The 18,766-nt window shown below is 45.0% G+C and overlaps 1 protein-coding gene across 1 annotated transcript in view; it reads right to left on the bottom strand.

Annotated features, from left to right (window-relative positions):
• Window positions 1-18,766, bottom strand: part of LOC126545473 (MICOS complex subunit MIC60-1-like) — a 112,816-nt gene that overhangs the window by 80,215 nt on the left and 13,835 nt on the right. The window contains exons 4-5 of the mRNA XM_050193357.3: window positions 10,311-10,395; window positions 7,166-7,232 (exon numbers count right to left, since the gene is read on the bottom strand). Of these exons, the coding sequence (XP_050049314.1) occupies window positions 7,166-7,232; window positions 10,311-10,395 (152 nt within the window). The remainder of the gene's footprint in view (window positions 1-7,165; window positions 7,233-10,310; window positions 10,396-18,766) is intronic.

The raw sequence follows: 18,766 nt of genomic DNA, 5'->3' as shown, positions 1-18,766 counted from the left end.
TTACGGCTGCTAGCTCTGGCATCCTCACCAGGGCAATCTCTCGAGCGTTCCTATTTTAACAAACTATCTGCCACCGACACCAACACATGGTTAGGATAACCAGCCTCCTTAATTATGACTTGCAGACTGCTGCTGGAGACTGGCTTTCTTAGGTGTGGCCATGATTTTCTAAGGGTATTTTTGAAACACATGTTAGCTATGCCCCTCTTCACCAACTTCAAATGGGCTGAATGAAATTGGAGAAGAGGTAGGTTTGTTAGGTAGTGGGCTATAAGTCCAGTATGTCTTACTACCATTAAAGATGAACTGAACGTCAAGAAACCGAAGCTTAGTGTCGACAGGCACTTCAAAAGTCATGTCAAGAGGTCTCAAACACTCGCGAAAAATAAAGGCATTGGCACGTTCGTCTTGGAAACACTTACTAGGGCAATATAGGAGCACTAAATAAACGTCGACAAATCTAAAAGCTCCCTGTGAAAACCTGGTAGCCCTGTGAGGCATACATACATGTGCCTATCTAGTTGTGCTAAGTAGAGGTTGCTAAGGATGGGAGCTAGACACAACCCTATACAAATGCCTTCCTTCTGAAGATGCGGTCTATTGTTCCACTGTACAAAAGTTGACAGGTAAAAACGCAAAAATTCTAAAAACCCTTGTACTGAAACACCTTCTTCCTGTGAAAACCTAGTGGCGCCATATTTGTCAATACAATTCTTGACACATTGAAGAAGGCCATTGTGCGGGATGGAGTAACATAATTCTTTAACTTAAGAATGTGCATAAGCCCGTCATCTTTCGCCAACCTAAACAAATCACCTACCACATTTTTACACGTATAACCAGCACAATTTAGTGAAGTTGGGATGCAGGTTATACACAAATTTTTTGCCTTGAGGTGTGGCTTCATGGCAGCATGCACTGCACTGCCATGAAGCCACAGGTCAAGGCAAGGTTCTTTGCCATTCAAGGCTTCATTATACCCTAGGAAACCCGTCCCTCTCCCCACCCACGCATGCTGAAGCTCCCTTCTTTTCTTTGCAGTTGCCCATTCTCCCCCATTTTACGGGTCACCATTTTTGCATTTAACAGTTTCTGCATAGTGCACGTGCCACCAGCAAACTAGAACTCTTATCAAGATGAAGTGCGCTCAACAGCCGTCCTTTACACCCCAGCAGAAGCTGAAGATTATCAGCATCGCCGAAGAGGAGGGTAACAGAGCCGCAGGCCAAAGATACAACTTGGCTGAGTCCTGAATCCACGTATGGAAACTTTTTTTTTTGGCTAAGATATGACCATTGTTGTATGCAGTTATTTCCACTGGTAATACACATTCTTTTTTCTTCTTTCCGGGCTGTTGTAATTGGCGGTGGGGTTACATGTGGTGGCAGGTTATACGCAGACACATACCGTAACCCGAAGGTGCATTGTAATACTAGCACACAGAAGGCTGCATATATTTTATTGTTTTCTTCTTGAGCACCCTTCCTGCTTAGTTATTCTCATGTGCAGTGTTCTTGCATTGTTATCTGACAACGAGCTCTTGCTTTGACATGTAGGTCATTAATGAATTAAAGAGAAGGAAAACTTCAACGAAAATTTATGTTAATAACCCGACATTTTGGTGCCCGACCGGCTCCTTTAGAGGTGAGGTGGCGTGAGGTATAGTAGTACTTATATGCGTCCTTGCCGCTTCGACAGGCATGCAGACGCTATTCGTAGACCTTGAGAGTAAACGACGGGAAGTGTTCCTGATGAATGATTCATGTTACCCAGTGCCTTCAGGAGGTGCCACGATTCAAAAAGGAGCCACTACTGCTGGTGGTTTTCTCTCTCCAAGACGACAATGCCGTCGGGGCTAATTTGGTGTTCCACAGCAGCACTGCATTCCCTGTTTAAGTGGCAATGGTCATTCTTGTGTTGACAAATTCTTTCAGGGAAGTTTTTAGTCTCCCCAATATACTACACAGGGCATTCGGTGTAGGTCTGTCTTCAGATTCGGCGAATCTGTCTTCACCTTCGGCAGCATACACTGTGTTTCTGACATTGCATTGAGTCAAAATGGAACTACTGCTCACCAAAACTGGCGCAGATGGAACCACGGTTGCTATCGCCGCAATCATGCATGGTGACTGTGCATTTCTGAAGTGTCCAATGCATGCACTGAGTCAAAAAGAAACTAATCATTGCAACCGTTACTGACGATACCATGGTCATTATAAAGTGATCGTGAATGGCAACTATGCTGTTCTGAAGACACGTGGCCAACATGCACACCGAGTTGAAATGAAACTACTGTTTGCTGCACCCACTGCAGACAAAAGTGCAGTTATCATCGACGCGATCAGAGATGGCGGCCATGCATTTCTGAAGGCACAAGAGACCAACACTGTGTCATGTGCAGTAGTAAACGCACAAACAGACATGAAGCGTTCGGCATTTCTATCATTCCAGTATGGTTTCTGCTGATGACTATGGCAATGCGGACTCCTCCGCTTTTGTTTCAATAGGCCGCTAGTGCCACTTTTGCTCTTTTGCGTCATACATTTATGACGCTCCGTGCTCACCGTGCTCTGAGCGTTGTCTGAATTAACTAGTGTGCGGACACATAAATCTGAATTAATAGTTTCATGCCATTAAATAATGCATACACCGGTGGGACCAAAAAAAAAAAAAAAAAGAGTTTGAATTATCTCATTTTCCCAATTAACGAGGGTCAAATTAGTGAGGTTTCACTGCAGTAGTAACCCTAACTTTATTAGTGCAGTTATGTGCCCAGAACATGCCATCTAATGTCTTTAAAGGGCCCTTCACCTAAACGCAACCGAAATTATATTATCCATTTATAGTAAATGGAAAGGCTGGCTTGAAAACTCATAGAACATATTTTGTGACCAGAGCTTCTGGACACTTAAGTCAAATTCTGTCTGCACAAAGTTGAGTTTCCCATTACTTGCTTAATTCTTTCATTACCACGAGAAAATGGTAGTCTTTTTATAGGTCTCAGAAAAAAATTATTTACCACTACAAATAATATTCCAGCACACATTGCAGCATAGCATATCGTACATAATGAAATGCTCTTTCCAAAAACATACATTGCCAAACAAAAAATTCCATTAAATAAAAAACTCTAAAAAGCCTCATTTTTGCTGCCAGATGACCAAAAAAAAAAAAAAGAACATGATATCTACAAAAACATCAATATAAAAGGAAATTCAGAATATACATTCCAAAGATAGAGAACCCAGGAATAGTTTCTGAAAAAATAAATGCTCAGTACAATGTCGTTCTTCTAGTACAAAAAAGAAACTAAGAACAGTTCATCGCTAATGCCATGCAGTGAAGCAGTTCCTGGATTTTGTTAAGCATAGGTGTACTCCGCTTTTTTCCCACACAACGTCCGGTTTTTGTTCAACTTTGCGGTCCTCGTAACACATTTTGCAGTTCCGCTTTTCGGCATCTTCTGAGGATGGTATGATGAGAAGTCCAAGGAACGTACTTCAGCAGTTCGTCTGGAGTCATGCACCTTTTCCAGGACCGATCGCTCTCGGTGTAGATGGGCAACTACAAGATTACGCATCCAAGCATATCCGTTTGCATTTTTGCAGATTGTCTTTATCACCTCTGCAGAGAGGAAGAGTAGAAAGAAATCCCATGCCGTTGTAAACCGACTTGCGCTGATCCGTAGTGCTGGACCGAGATATGCTACGGGCGGCCTTCTTGCCGTGACCGAAAAGTTATTTGCTGCCAATGACAGCACATCCTAACCAAGCGAAGTATGCAACCTGAAGATAATCAGCAGAGCTCTCAGGTCATGCAAAAAGATCGGCAGATAAGCACGCACAAGGAAGGAGACTGCTCAGGGCTGTAATGGAAACTCACCAGTGAACAGCTGCGGATGTCCCATGTTGACTCAAAACATTGTCGCTGTTGGTGCTTGAATCTGCTTTGCTGTCACCTTTGGAATCGTAACTTGAGCCCTCATCACTAAATTGAAGTGCGGGTGCAGCGTAGTTTCGAGCACGACGCTTTTCTCGCGACGCGGCCACGAGGGTCGATGCCATGAGAGCGACTTTCAATAACTGTGCAGCAGCACCGGCAGCAGCACCGGCAACGCCCCTCTCCAGGATTTTACGAGAGAAGCGAAACCCCAAACTCTTGGAAACTGGTTGAAAATGCCAGGTCCACATGTTGGACATGTGGAAGACCTTCAGAAATACACTTTGGCGGAATAAAACTACTCGGACTCCAAACCAAAGCTCACTAGTGAACAGCTGGCGTCATTTTCGGTTACTTATCACCGCTTAGCACTGTCGGACGGCAAAGCTGGCGATATAATTTAATTCTTGACTTGCCGAGAGTCAATGATTACAAAATTTTGATGCTAGTGCGGTGTAATCATAAGCGGCATGCCTTTTTCTCAAGCACAGCACAAGGTGACAGCCATGCCTGTTTTCGCTGCAACATACGCACATTAGTTCACAAAAAGGTCGGTCAAAAATCACAACATCGCCGGAGCACAGAAATTTAAACCGATTCTGAAAGCGCAGTGCCTGTACTAACTACTGGATGGCCTTAAGTGCATAAGCAACGGCTGCAACATATCGAAATCGGCGATATAAAGCATCGATCACTGGCGATTGATTTGAATAGGTGTGGTAACAAAAGCGTTAACAAAAAGAGATGGCACCAGAACAGATTGAAAATTCTGAATCCAGGTGGTAGTTTTTGTCCATAATGTGGATCGCAATGCCAGAACTGAAATATTTCAGGCACAACAGAAGAGACTATTTTACATGCAGTGTATCCCCCAGTCTTATGAAAAAATTTATTGACGAAGTTTTAATGTCGAAAACAGCCAGAAGAGAGAACCCACTACAAGGCCACATAAGCCACGTCAACATTAGTGGAACAGGCATTCTTAATGCACTGCACCTATGTAAACAGCGGTGATGCGCTAGGGAGGCAAACTGCATTATAACAGCAGGATAGAGTAGATCGAGACGAGCAAGTCAAACACTGGCTTAATGCATCGAGAATTAGGAAGAGGGAGACAGCTGGTAACGTGTTCTCTCCTCTACTCACCAAGGACAGGTAGGTTCCAGCTTGTTCGGACAAAGTGGGATGTGCTACATGCAAGCGTTGTTGCATGATGTTACCGTGATGCACTAAGAAATGTAATATGCTACTGTCTGAGTCATCTAAGCTCGGCTTTACTGTCACCAGCAGGGCTCACCCACATGTCTACCTTTCACCACCTGTTAGTGACGCTGTTTGCACGTATTAAGAAATTTTACATTAGAGGTCTAATCAGATGCAGGATAAAGTAATGACTGTATTCCAATTCTCGTCCATTTCATTATTCATCAGTAGTTCAAGAGACTCCTCCCCTTTGTTACCACCAATATCAGCTGAACACGAGCATGAGACATTAAAAAAAAAAAAAAAAAAAGAAAGCACAAGAGTAGGATCGAGCGAAAGGAATCCTTACATTATGCTGGCCCCTAAGTGCCTTTAGATGCAGGTAATACCGTATTTACTCGCACAATGATCGCACTTTTTTGTCAGAAAAATTGACGCAAATTCTGGGGTGCGATCATTACGCGGGTTAAATTTCCCGCGGAAAAAAATTTTTTTTTTTCGTCCCGCGTTTGCTGCGGGATTGCGGGTGCGGGACACCAAAACAAAAATGGCAGCCGGCGGAGCAAGCCGAACGCGCCATACGAGATTTTTTTTTCTCAAGAGGAAATGATGAAGTTAATTAAGGCCCAGGATCAGACCTCTCAAATCCTGGCAGTCCAGAGGGCTCGCGAGAGGGCCGTCAGGTTTCACCTGATGGTGCCCGAGTGGGCCTAGCCAGGTGACGTGGAGCTTGCTTACGTCTATAGTGGACCGAATAAAGTTGTTTCTCTCTCTCTCTCTCGTGAGTACATGACGTGCATTGAAACAGTTTCTTCCGTATCAGTGATGAATAATATCGTTAATATCGGCAAGTTTGCGGCAATAACGTAGCCATGTCCACTTTGAGGGGACAGAAACAGATGGGCGCGCTTAGCTGCCAGTGACATAGAAACACATGGCCGGCATGCTGTGGAAACTGTGGCATCTGTCTTCACTACTATCCTAATACTTTCCGCTAAGGGTGGGCGAATATCTTAGCTGTGTTACAAGCGTCGGCGTATGAATAGGGTACACTTTTAACGTATCAGAGTAAAGGTGGCTACTATCATTGCCGCGCGCGATTTGTTGCGTGCTCACGAGTGCAGATGAAAAGAATCGAAGTGCGCCTTTTTTGTTTTTGTTGAGATCAACCATTATAAAGCCTACCCATAATAAAGGCAAGTTTGGTTGTACCTCTTTTTGTCATGGAAGTGCAGAAAGTGACGAAAGTAATGAAATGAGGCATCTACTTAACAATGTTTGGTGCGTGCAGACCGCTTGGCTTGTCTTGAAGAGTCGTTCGCGTAGCATTCGACAGATGGTAAGCGCGATCATTATTAGGTAGACTTGGCACACGAAATATCGCTGCGGCAAGTTCGGGGTGCGATCATTACACGGGAAATAAAAAAAATCGAATTTCGACGACAAAATTTAAGGGTGCGATCATTGCGCGAGTGCGATCATTATGCGAGTAAATACGGTAAATCTTAAGCGTGATTGTTTCGATTAGTGCTCCTGACTCTGAGGCATGTACAACAGGTTAATTTCACGAGTTTCACTACACCACTGCCACAAAGCATGCTAGTAGTACTACTATTCAGCAGCCGGAAGAGCAACTATGGTAAAGAGCATGTATTTGTATCACAACAAACCTGCTTAGCCCTCAAAATGGAAAGGCAGGGAGCTAACAGAACTGAGGCTGTGGGGGCTTGCACCCCCTCCCCCTCACATCCTTAAGTGCCTGCATATAACTAAGGTCTCAAGAATTCACAGGAATATTCACAAAGGCATTCCCCTCAATGTTGCTTGGAACCAAAGTATGGCAAGAAAGCGTGGAGGACTACTCTCATCATGGTGCTCGCAAGCCTACTGCACATGCGCTCTAAAAGTGATGAAATCGGTCTATTGTAGATGCAGTGTCACAAAGCGTTGGAACATTAAACATAGACCTTTTCTGGACAACATTATGGCAGGTGCACGATACAAAATAAAGGAAAAACCAAACCTTTTACAGGTGTGTGTGAAGGGGCAGTAATTGGAGGTGATGGTGGCAAGGCAGGCTTCAGTTCACTCTGCAGAAAACGTAAGACATCATAAAAACCAGGCTCTTTTAAAGGGACATTAAAGGCAAATACCAAGTTGACGTGGACTGTTGAAATACTATTCCAGAAACACTGTAGCACTTGTTTCATGCAGAGAGACTTAGTTCATGAGAAAATTGCATCTGAAGGGTCCGCATACGTTCAGCACAATCCAAATCGTCTGCCCACGATCTTGAGAGTGGTGACGTTGCATACGCCTTCACTGCCCTTTACTGCCATCGAGGAGTAAACGGTGCCTGACAGACGCCGCTATGGTTTTCTGGGCAAAATGCTAACGTACGGCCATGGAGAAGCCGAGCCAAGACAGAGCATTGGATTCACCTCCGCAACTGCTCTTGGTGAAGTGGTGTGGACCGTTCGGGAATTCCGCAACATCATATGGGCGTGGCATAGTCTGCTACTTGCAGTTTTGTGAGTTTCGTGAGCCACCAAAACCAGCACAGTACTACGCTATAACGAAACTGCTGAAACGTGAAAGCGCGGGCAGCTCCACAGTGAAGAAAACGAACCCTTTCAACGCCCACATCGCTGCCAAGGGTAACATCAATCTGCTTTTTCTAAAAATCAAATAGAACTCGAGAAGTAGCATTTTATTTCACATTATAATGCAATACAACAATCTTTCTACTACATGTAGTTGCAACAGAATTATAATGAGAAGTGCCTTCGTCATCAAGCTAGTACTTGAATGTCCCAGAGGATTCTCTAATTGTGTCCTGCATTTACCTCAATTTCTTGCATACTAAAGCTCTGTTCACAATAACATTGACGCCTCAGATGTTCTCGAGCACAACTATCACTTTAACTTGACTTAATATTTGCCTTTAGTGTCCCTTTAGTAAGCGACACAAAGTGTGACAATGCACTGCAAAGCAATGGCCATGTACAAAATCTTCCAGTAAAATAAGTATACGTGGCACACAAGAAATCAAAGGCAAGTCACTAAGTGTGGGGACAAAAGTCGGAACATGAGCAATTAAAGTGAAAAACATGCCTTCTCTGCTCCAACTCAAGTATATTAACAGTATATACTGACTGCACTAGCAAGGCTTAAAAATTTCATTTTTTGATGTTGCTGCCTTAAAAAAATTGTGAAAGGGAAATTGTCAATGGTGCTATACAGACCACAAAACCGAATAACTTTGGATATATTGCATAATTTATTTCGAGCCTCTATAGACTCATGCAGATGGACTTCAATTTTTTCCTAAGGTTCCCCGAGCTTGAGGTGGAAACCACAGATAGCGTGCAGAGCTGTGAACATCTCAGCCAGGTTTCGTCATTACACTTGGCATGCAGAGAGACACATAAATGACAGTTTGCCCTCTTTTCGAAGAGGGAGCTCCTCCTCAATTTTTAAACCTACAAACAAACTGATGCCAGATGCCAGCAGCCCACAGACACTGGCCATTAGACAATCGTTTTTGACCACAAATGACTTGCATATGTGTATGTCCATCCTTGTCTTGGCTACATGAGATGCTACGCTGTATTTGGTTTGCCCAAGCACTTTGCATAGCAGCTGGGCAATCATGCCATATTTGTTAAGAAAATAAACAATATAGATTGTTGAACAAAATTCCTTCCATGGCCAAATTTCAGATATAACTAATATGTGGAAGCAACTGCTCTTGATGCACACTACCCACCTCATCACTGCTCCTGTTGCTCTTTGGCAGCTTTGTAAGAGGGCTCCGAGGAATTTTGAAATAGCCTTTTTTTATTTTTGTTTTCTTCAAAAAAAAAAAGTATTTAATTTGAATGTTGTAGTGTTATCTTGCTCTAATGAGTGCCAAAACGTAAGGCACTTTCTGAGCACAGCTACAAAATTTCCGAGATTGAAGGTGTGTTGTCTCTAATGCTGCACAACATACCTACAAATCATGTTGCTAGCACCGCCAATGCACCCATAAATACAGATGGTAGTCAGTGATGCCAAGTTAGAGAAAGGAGCAGCACTGTTCCATGCAACAGTTGTTTGCATTTCGCTTGCTTCATTCAGGCATGTACAACATCTGATTGCACTAATCATACAGCTTATTTGCCTGAGCTCCAAGTAATGAGGTTTACTTTTAAGTCAGCTAGTTAACCAAGTTGACTAAAATGTGCGTTGGCTAGCTTAGTCACAATCCTCGGCCCTCTTGCATTCTTGCTACACCAGGCCGATCAAGCTTGTGTCCCCAAAAAACATCGTGGACAGTGTGGCACACTGATTGCTCCGTGGTTATCAACAAAACACAGCAACCTATGGATGCTTGAGAAGTAACAGTAGCACATTTGTCAGCGATTGAAATTTGTGTGTACCTGGGATAGAGGGAAAGAATAACCAGTGTGCTGACGCTGTCGGCACCAGGAATGCAGCAGTGTGTGCACAATAAAAAAATGTGCTTTAGGTAAAAGTGTCCTTATCTGTCGCTGTTTACAACATATTAATATTAGTCTAATCACAAAATTTTCCCATTTCTGCTTTCCATGAGTGATGCTCTTTTCAGTCGTGAATGTAGGCATGGTCAAAGTTGCTTAGCCTTCATAGCTTTGTGCCCGACATCTAAAATGGTGTATATGGCAGAAAATTTTACTTCTATTTTGCATCTCAGAGTTGCACAGCAAAACAGTTTTGTTCTGCTACAGTTATTTATGATCAAGTATACAATCGTGTGCACCTATATGTATAAGCATGACGTGTTCAGCACTTCTCAATAGAACCACCACCAGAAATGCAGACCTGCTTTAAACAAGCAGGCACAACAAATAAGAAGTCTGAAGTGTGACACAATTTGTTTCCACAAAATGCTTTCTAGATGTGTTGCTGCAGCTCGTGAGCACCTCCGATTCATACTAGGCAAAACAGTCAAGTAATGCGACCAAATGTGGCATTTAACTGACAACTACAAAATGCCACCTCTGAGGGAAGCTTCAGTGCAACTAGGCCAGCTGTTTAGCCAGATAAGTCATGTGCATCTGCCACCCTTGCTTTTGCAACACTCAATAGACTGCGACAGCAACATATTCTAGTACTGAGGAAGCTTTGCAGAGGCAGGCACTGACCTTTGATGGCTCCACTGGGGTCTTTTTGCGCAGAAGACTAGACTCGATGGCCTTTTCCTTCACCTTCTCAGCAGGTAGCTGTCTACTGCAGAAGAAATCACTTCATATTAGTGACATGCCTTTGCAAGGCGAAATCTACCTGTAGTCAGTACTATCCCCCTTTAAGAAAAACACAGAGCAAGGCCTGACAGCATTACAAAAAGATTTGCATAATTTTGACTGACTAGAATGCCAATATTCTGGCTTAAGAAAAAGTGTTGCTTTGGAAGCTGGTGCACAGGTACATCACTCACATTCTTTTATAGGTTAACATGAAATTCGAAAGCGTACTTTTTTATGGCACCACTACAGCTCCATTATGCAGTGCAAAGCTTACCCAAATCAATAGAAGGCTGTTTATGAAACATAATAAAGAATAAAAATTGACGTAGCCCCATTGCTGTCAATATAATATACAAGACTGAGCAGGATGGCTTTGCCTCATAACAACATGGCATTACAAGCACAGTAACACTGAAGTTCACAAGAAAATACTTCAAAATTCAACCGCTGGCAAATAAAGAATAAACAGCTTTCAGAGTAATATATCTGCAGACTGCCTGGTAAGGATGGGCTAGATCCTTCTACACAAACTTGCATAAGAACTTGCTCCCACATGCTTAACAAGCTTTTTAATTAGAATTAGTAAAATTAATTATGTACAATGCACAGAAATTTCAATATGCTGTCATTTTCATACATTAAATAACACAGCTGCTTAGCATGAAAAGAAAGGGGGATAACCGAGGGGCCCCATTTTTATTAGTCATATCATGAGAAGCCGACAAAGACACCAAGGACAAGATAAGAGAAATTACTTGTACTTACTAATTGAATTAAAGAAATTATAAATTAATGGCAATGAAAGCGGATGGAAAAACAACTTGCCGCAGGTGGGGAACGATCCCATGTCTTCGCATTAAGTGTACGGTGCTCTAACTAATTCAGCTACCGTGGCGCCGTTTTCCCATCCACTTTCTTGGGTATTATGTGTTACTACTAGAACTAACCTTCGGAGTGTTAGCCAGCACCACTACTCACAAACCTTGGCAGCGGATGTGGAACATCCTTTCTGCCGCAGGCATCACAAGTACGTGATCTTTCTGGGTGAAGGCAAATGACTAAAACAGCTTCCTCTATCTAATATTTTTCTGACAATATTTTATGGCAAAAGTTACCTTTTATTTAGTTTTAATACGGTGTTTCTTGCTTTTTGTTTTTGTTAATCTAACAGCCAGTCAAATAGCCAAGACAATGCAAAGCCCTGGTTTCTTTCTTTACATGCGTTTCTCGAGTGTCCACGCTAGTTTTTTCTATGCGCACGGAATGCCATCTTGTGTGTGGTGAGGACATTCACTACAGCCACTTGTTTTTGCGACAGTGCACAGCAGATACAGGTGCCAGTGATGTCTCAAAGTCGCTTGGTGTGTGATTGCAACTGTGAAGAATTCGGTCGTGCGGGTGTAAACATGGGCATTGTGCTTGATCGAGCGCACTTGTACTAAATAGTCTTCCTGGGTTACAATTAGTATTTCAGTCATCGGGTGCGACCAAATCAAACACTTGCTCGGCACTGGAGCACTCATTATTTGCAATGATGGCGCGCTCATTCCACATACGGACGCTGCCATCTTGTCAGTTGGCTTGTCTCGACTAGGATCACCAGTGTCAGTTGAAGGGAACTGCCATTCGGATGTCGGTGGCAGTTGAACCTGCCATGTAACACTGCTAACTACACTTGAGTTACCTAACTACTGTTTGGCCCGACAGAAGTTAAAAGTGACCATGTAACAGTTCGCCTAACTTGAGTACCACTAAGTTTACACAATTCCCATTGTTGGAAGTGCAATAAGTATAAAAATTCTATTTCTAAACCACCTGTTGCATGCTTGATTATTATAATGCTAATCCATAATTAATAATAGAGTTTTTCGACTATGCACTACCAGCACTTGTAGCTTGACTATGCTATCTCATTTGTAAGTGCACACGAGGTCCTTGTGATTTTGGAAGTGGCAGCACCGTTACCATGGTTCTAATGCGTTGCTTTCGGAGGCAGGCATGTCAGTAATACATTCATCAACGATTGAAATTGGTAACCATCAAATAACTTTTTGTTAAGAAACATTTCCTAGCTGGGCAGTTGCTTTTAATAGCACTGGTATGTTAAATGAAGTTGGTACAATAGAGAGAGAGAGAGAGCAAATGATAAAGGAAAGGTAGGGAGGTTAACCAGGACTGAGCCCGGTTGGCTACCCTACACTGGGGAAAGGGAAAAGGGGACGTGTAAGGTCGCTCTGATTGTTCGTGTTCTTAAGTGTCACGAATCGGCCACGTGCGGTGTGTATAGAGAGGGGGTTCACTCCCCCCCCCCCCCCCCATGTCAGCGGGGCAACCGTTTCTGTATTATGTGGGGTCACGGACCGCGCGGTGTTGGGTGACGCGTCGCGGCAGGCGCCAGGCGGGCGAGTGCCGATTCCGGAAAGTCGGTATTGTGCGCAGGGCGTTGGCAGTCTGCCGACGGTCACACGAGCCGCACCGACCTGCCTTGAAAGGGACAGCTGTACACGGTATCGTGGGCCTGGCGCCCGAGTGCCTGACTAATTGGAGGCGCCGGCGAGGTTAAGAAGGGCTTAGCAAACTTGACCCCGTGCCGCATATACGGAGAAGGAATCTATTCTTCTACGCGTCCGGAACGCAATCGCCAGCCGTGTTGTTGGGTGCGACTGCCTGTGGGGTGTCGAAGGTCAGCTTACAGTGCACGCTGTAGGGGTGCGGTGTACACGTGAAGAGTGCATTTGGACGGCGGCGTCTTGTAAACATGCACTCGGAGAACTTTGTCTTGTAGACAATAAGTTTGAAGGACAAGGAGGGCCATCCGTCTCCCACACGGCCAAACTTTGAGTACAGCGGCACTACGTGGTGTCGATGCCCCTGCTTCCGAGACATTTGCGGCCTAGACGTCGTTGGGATTTGAGGCGGTCTAGCGATAACTTGTTCGGGCCTGGTGTGTTTTGCTGAGCCCGTCACTAACTACGTAGAAACGAGAGGGCAACGGAGTTTGGGGGAAAAAGGAAAAGAGCTTTGTTTTCCAATATGTTTATTTTTAAGAGTAAGCCCATCCCTCTGGGTTGTGGCTTAACAAACGGTTGACTCTGATTGGTAACTGAACCTGTGGGACGGGCCAACGGCCCTACCGCCTTTTTTTCTTTGTATATTTGGGCTATAAAAATCGGGACGACATGCTGTCCCTCAGACTTGGCTGAAATCAGGATTGCTGATAGATCAGTGAGCCTCCATACTATGTACGTTAAAACGAGTCTGGGCTCTAACAGTCATTGAGACAGTCGATGAGTGAGACTTTGTTTCTCAATTGTTCATGTTTGTAATGTATTTGTTTTACCTGCTATATATATAGAAAAGTTCAACTATAAATATTTCTTGTACATCTGATCTGCATCGTTTCCTGCCTGCGTTTGATCAACAACTGCCGATCATCGTCCGAGAAGCTTCAAGTTCCAGCAGTGAAGCGAGGACAGAGAACGAACGAAACTTTACTGGACGGAAAGATTAAAAGAATAGAAATAATGTATTGCTTCTGAGGTGTGCTTTCACAATATTATTTTTCAACTGAAGCTTTCCTTATCTACTTCCAGGTTGTTGCAATAAATGGGTGAGCATGTATCTTTGTAATTAACGGGTATGACCTCCCTTCTTGGTATGTGGTAACCATCCGGGAAGGATGGGGAGTGGGAAGGGTAACAAGACGAGGCCAAGTTAAAAACTTAAAGGGCAACTCCGGCAATTTTTTATGTTGATGAAATTCGCTGGGCAGGTTCCTCTGAGCGCTTCCGTCACATCCTAAAAAGTTTGGGAGTTGCCCAGATTTTTTACAAATGAATTTAATTGCCTTGAACACCCTACCTTACCTCCTCCTCTGTTCCAGGCTACATTGCATATGACGTAAGGAGTGTTCCATGCAGAGCATGCTGGGATCATGCAGACAGCGACGAGGAGTCGATGATCGTGAGCTAGTGCATGGCGTGAGAAGTTGCTGCAGCGAGAAGTTGCGTTTTCTGTGGACGAGCAAGAGATTGGAGGCAAGTGGCGTTGCGTTGTTGGGTGCACGAACTTCAGCCTTCGCCATCCGCATACACAGTTGAAGCCAATGCCGACCGCGTTCAGCCAAGGTTAAGCTTACGTGTCACAGTTTCGGAGTTTGTGCGTCTACTGCTGGCGGACTTGAGCAACTGACCTGAAGCTAATTAAGCCATTAGGATGAAGAAAACTGCTTCTGTAGTTCAGTATTGACCATACAGATTTGAAATAAACCATTCATCATTTCATCATTTGTGTTTCTGCTATCCCTTTTGGTCCCCTCCGTTCAGTTCTCCTGGTTGCTTTTGCCTTTGGCCACTCCTTACATTGTAGCTTCACATCAAAGAAAACAAGATAAAAATAAAAGCAACAAGATACACAAATACAAACAATTTAAAGCAGTGTTTCCATTTCTGGAATCCACATGTTACCAGGGCACGTGCACTGATGACACACTTTAAACATGCCATGTACAGTAACTGGTTGCATACGGGCAAGTCGCTACCATATGTGACAGCCTTCACAAGCAATGCGGCCTCCATCTGGCTATTAGTTCGAGAAGATCGTTGGCAGTGCGTGCCTTTGTAGGCCTTGTCCAGTTCCGGCGACGCTGCAGGGCAACGACAAAATTCAAGACCACCATGACGTGTGCAGCGCTTCGCAGGGAACTTTACTTCATCTATGTGGCGACAATCATGGCACTTCCTTTTCTGTTTTGAAACTCATTACACATGCCATGCACAACACTTAACAAGTGCCAGACGAACAGCAAACCAGCCAGCAGCATCACAACAAGCCGTAAGCGAAGACAGATGCAGCAAGCTGAGCTCCCCTTCTCGCTCAGTTCATCTGCATGGATGTGGCTCCATTTTCTATATGTTACGTGCTCGCTAACTCTGTGAGAAATCTATATACACCAGCGGAAGAACAGCATGTACGACGGGCCCTTGGGTAATCTTTCTTTTGGAAGTGGAGCACTAGCAAGAAATTCAGGCCCAGGTAGGGCTTCTATGGCAGCCTGGCCTGCCCAATGAAATATGCCTGTCGGTCCGAGCCCTTTACTGTTTGGGGGTACACACTGTAATATCCTGTGTCGGCTTCCAGTTTCGGTTTCGAATCGGTTACGTCAGGGCACCACTCAGCGCCAAACACTTTAAGTACACCTGTTGCGTTTCCCCTCGCTGGAATAAAGGATTCTTTGTCTGGTCCCAGACTTGAGCAGTCCGGCTCTTTGCGGCGCTACGCGCCCCGGCCGTTTACGCCTCGTGCCATAGGTCCTCCGTCCGGCTGCCCCGTCGAAGCTACTACAAACTGACGACGAGGTAAACCATTTACTCTACTTCCTACATGCCCTTGCTGTTCTACTTCTGCTCCTACTCCTGCTACCGGCATGCAAGACACCGCAACTACGTCTCCTCTGTCAACCACAACTCCCCGCCTTTGTTCTCGGTGCCCAGCATGGCGTTCGTACCCCCCATGCCGCCTTTCCTGGCGTCACCCGGTACTCCTGCAGTACCGTGGCTCACATGGAAACATTACTTTTGCACGTTTCTCGAGGCAACTGGAGGCGAGGCACTACAAGACAAGAGGAAGAAAGCCATTTTACTTAGCAACTTAGGCTTCGAGGGGCAGCGTCTCTACTAAGACCTCGCGTCGCAAACGGACCTGACATCTACTACGTTCGAAGACATTCTTCGCATCTTCGACCAGCATTACGAAGAAAGCACCAATTCCCTGGTGCACAGGAAGCAACTGCCAGGGGAAACCTTTCAGGACTTTGTCACCGCGCTACAAAGGCTAGCGCCTGCTTGTGCGTTCGGCGCTTGGCAAGAGTCCCTTCGCGACCAAATTTTGCAAGGCGTTGCATCAGCAAGAATACGAGAAAGGTTACTCTACGAAGGATCGTCCCTCACGCTCAAGAAAGCCCAGGAAATCGGACGAAGCGTACAGCAAGTTCACAAACAACTTCAATTCTTCAATAGCTCGTCTGTTCAGCGCGTCTTGACGCAGCGCCAAGATGGCGTCGACAGCCTTCCCCTTCCTTGCCCGGGCGCGCAAAATAGCGGTTCCCACCGCCCTTCTCCCTCGACCCGGCAGGTTCAAGATGGCGCTCAACGGCATGGCGGAAAGTCGCAACCTGGGGAGGCCGGCCAACATGGCGCCTGGCCCAAACTCCGCGAAGCCAGTCGAGACATGGCAGTCCATTGCTACTGATGTGGTTCACCTCACCACATCGCATTCGATCCATCCAATCCATTTCCTGCTGTGCATGCTGCGGAAAAGTGGGACATTAAGCTTCAATTTGCCGTTCGAGGAACCGAACGAATCAACAGTCCCCTGCTTGAACGCAGCTTGTTTCTGCTACCGCTGATACCGAATCAGTCATTACAGTCCCATCTGTGCTTACAATTCAAGCTTTGGGCATTGACATTCAAGAGTCTTCGCTCACATGTCAACAACTGTCAGGAGCTCTAGCTGACCCAAGCGTTCAGCTTTTGTCTCTACCGCACAACGCTCCATTGGAGTTCGCCCATCTGTTCTCAGGACAATCGGGACTTGTAAAGGGCTTCATCCAAGACGTTCGTCTCCGAGCTTCAGTGCAACCAGTCTCAGCGAAACTGCGTCCTCTACCTATGGTTCTCCGTGAGCAAGTCTCCACCGAGCTGCAACGGCTGGAATCAGCTGATATCGTCGAACGAGTCACAGCGTCCGAGTGGATTTCTCCGCTCGTCGTCGTTCGCAAGAAGGACAATTCCATTCGACTTTGCGTCGATTTTAGAGAACCCAACAAGGCTACTGTCATCGACGCTGACGAACTGTTGCATCGACTCGCTGGTGCTACTATCTTCAGTAAGTTGGACTTGCAGTCCTCTTATCATCAAGTTTTATTGTCCGAGAAAAGCCGTGAGCTTACTACTTTCATCATTCATAACGGTCTCTTTCGCTTCAAGCGTGTGTGTTTCGGATTGGCATCTGGGCCTTCCGCTGTTCAGCAGATAATGCCATCTCTTTTAAAAGACTGTCCAGGTACCTTGTGCTGCCTAAGTGATGTTTTGATTTGGAGCCGCACACAAGCTGACCATGATAAAAATCTGCAAACTGCGTTTTCCAGAATCTCAGCTACTGGGATGGAGCAAAATGCAAAGTGTGTATACAGTGTCCCAGAGCTCACTTTTCTTGGACATAGGTTCAGTGCAAATGGCATTTCACCTCTGGAAAACAAAGTGAAATTAATTGTTGATGCACCGCAGCCAACTGACAAGAAGTCGCTGCATTCATTTCTTCATCTCACGCGATACTACTCTAAACTGATCCCGCAGTACGCCGAATGGGTGGAACCGCTTAGGAAACTGCTAAAGCAAGGACAACCATTTGTCTGGGATCAGGATACTGAGTAGAGCTTCCAGACTATTAAGGAAGTGGTTGCATGCGAATTCGGCTCTTACGCCAAAAGTGTTAAGAGGTACGTGGACCGTCGTCGCACAACAAAATGCCCTCAATTTCGTTCAGGAGATCTTGTCTGAGTACGTAGCTCAAGAAAGTCCAGTCCTAAATACTCAGGTCCACTTAAGATTTACTGTAGGGTAGGTCACAATACTTTCAAGCTTGAAAATGGCAAACGTTGGAATGCATCCAAACTTCTGAAATGCCCTGCACAACAGGATTTTCTTGAAACCTTAACTGAACAGTGACTACCCATCCCTTGATGATGGTTTCCCACCTTTTCTTCCAGTTCCTACTGGTATTGGGGATACCTTACGTTTCTTGCAGAGTAAACATGCAGTACACACATCATCACTACGATACTAGCCGCCATACGAATCTGTCTTTTATGCCAAAAAGTTCTGAACATTATTTAGGTCTTTAGCATCCTCACGCGGTGACTGTCCCAACATTCTTGGAGTGTAAAGTGCTTATACACACCATTTCCAATTCATGACAGCCACAGAGCTGTCTCTGAGTCAGGCTCAGAGCGAATGAGCCACCCATCAGTGTTGTCCAAGGGGGCACACGGATGTTTGCATTTGCTTGTACTCAGTGAACTTTCATCCTGCGTGATCTGTATCTGCAATTGTGCACCTCGTCCTTGTCTTCCCAAGACGAGTACTCTTCAAAACTGTAGTGCAATCATTTTTATTTTCAGTCTTCATGTTGTGTGTTTCTCTTAAAATAGGGAAGCCAAAGATGTCATTTTCTATTGTATAAAGAAGTCATCACCAAACATGCGTGTTACAGTGCTAACATGTGTTTTTCTTTAACTCAGGACTTGCTTTGTTGCGAGGAGAGCGAGTGGCGCATTTTTCTCTCAAGGGAGAGGT

The sequence above is a fragment of the Dermacentor andersoni genome, chromosome 1, assembly GCF_023375885.2.
Source record: "Dermacentor andersoni chromosome 1, qqDerAnde1_hic_scaffold, whole genome shotgun sequence".
Lineage (NCBI taxonomy): Eukaryota > Metazoa > Arthropoda > Arachnida > Ixodida > Ixodidae > Dermacentor > Dermacentor andersoni.
The sequence above is the reverse complement of the archived record's forward strand: the minus strand, read 5'-3'. Positions and strand labels throughout refer to the sequence as shown.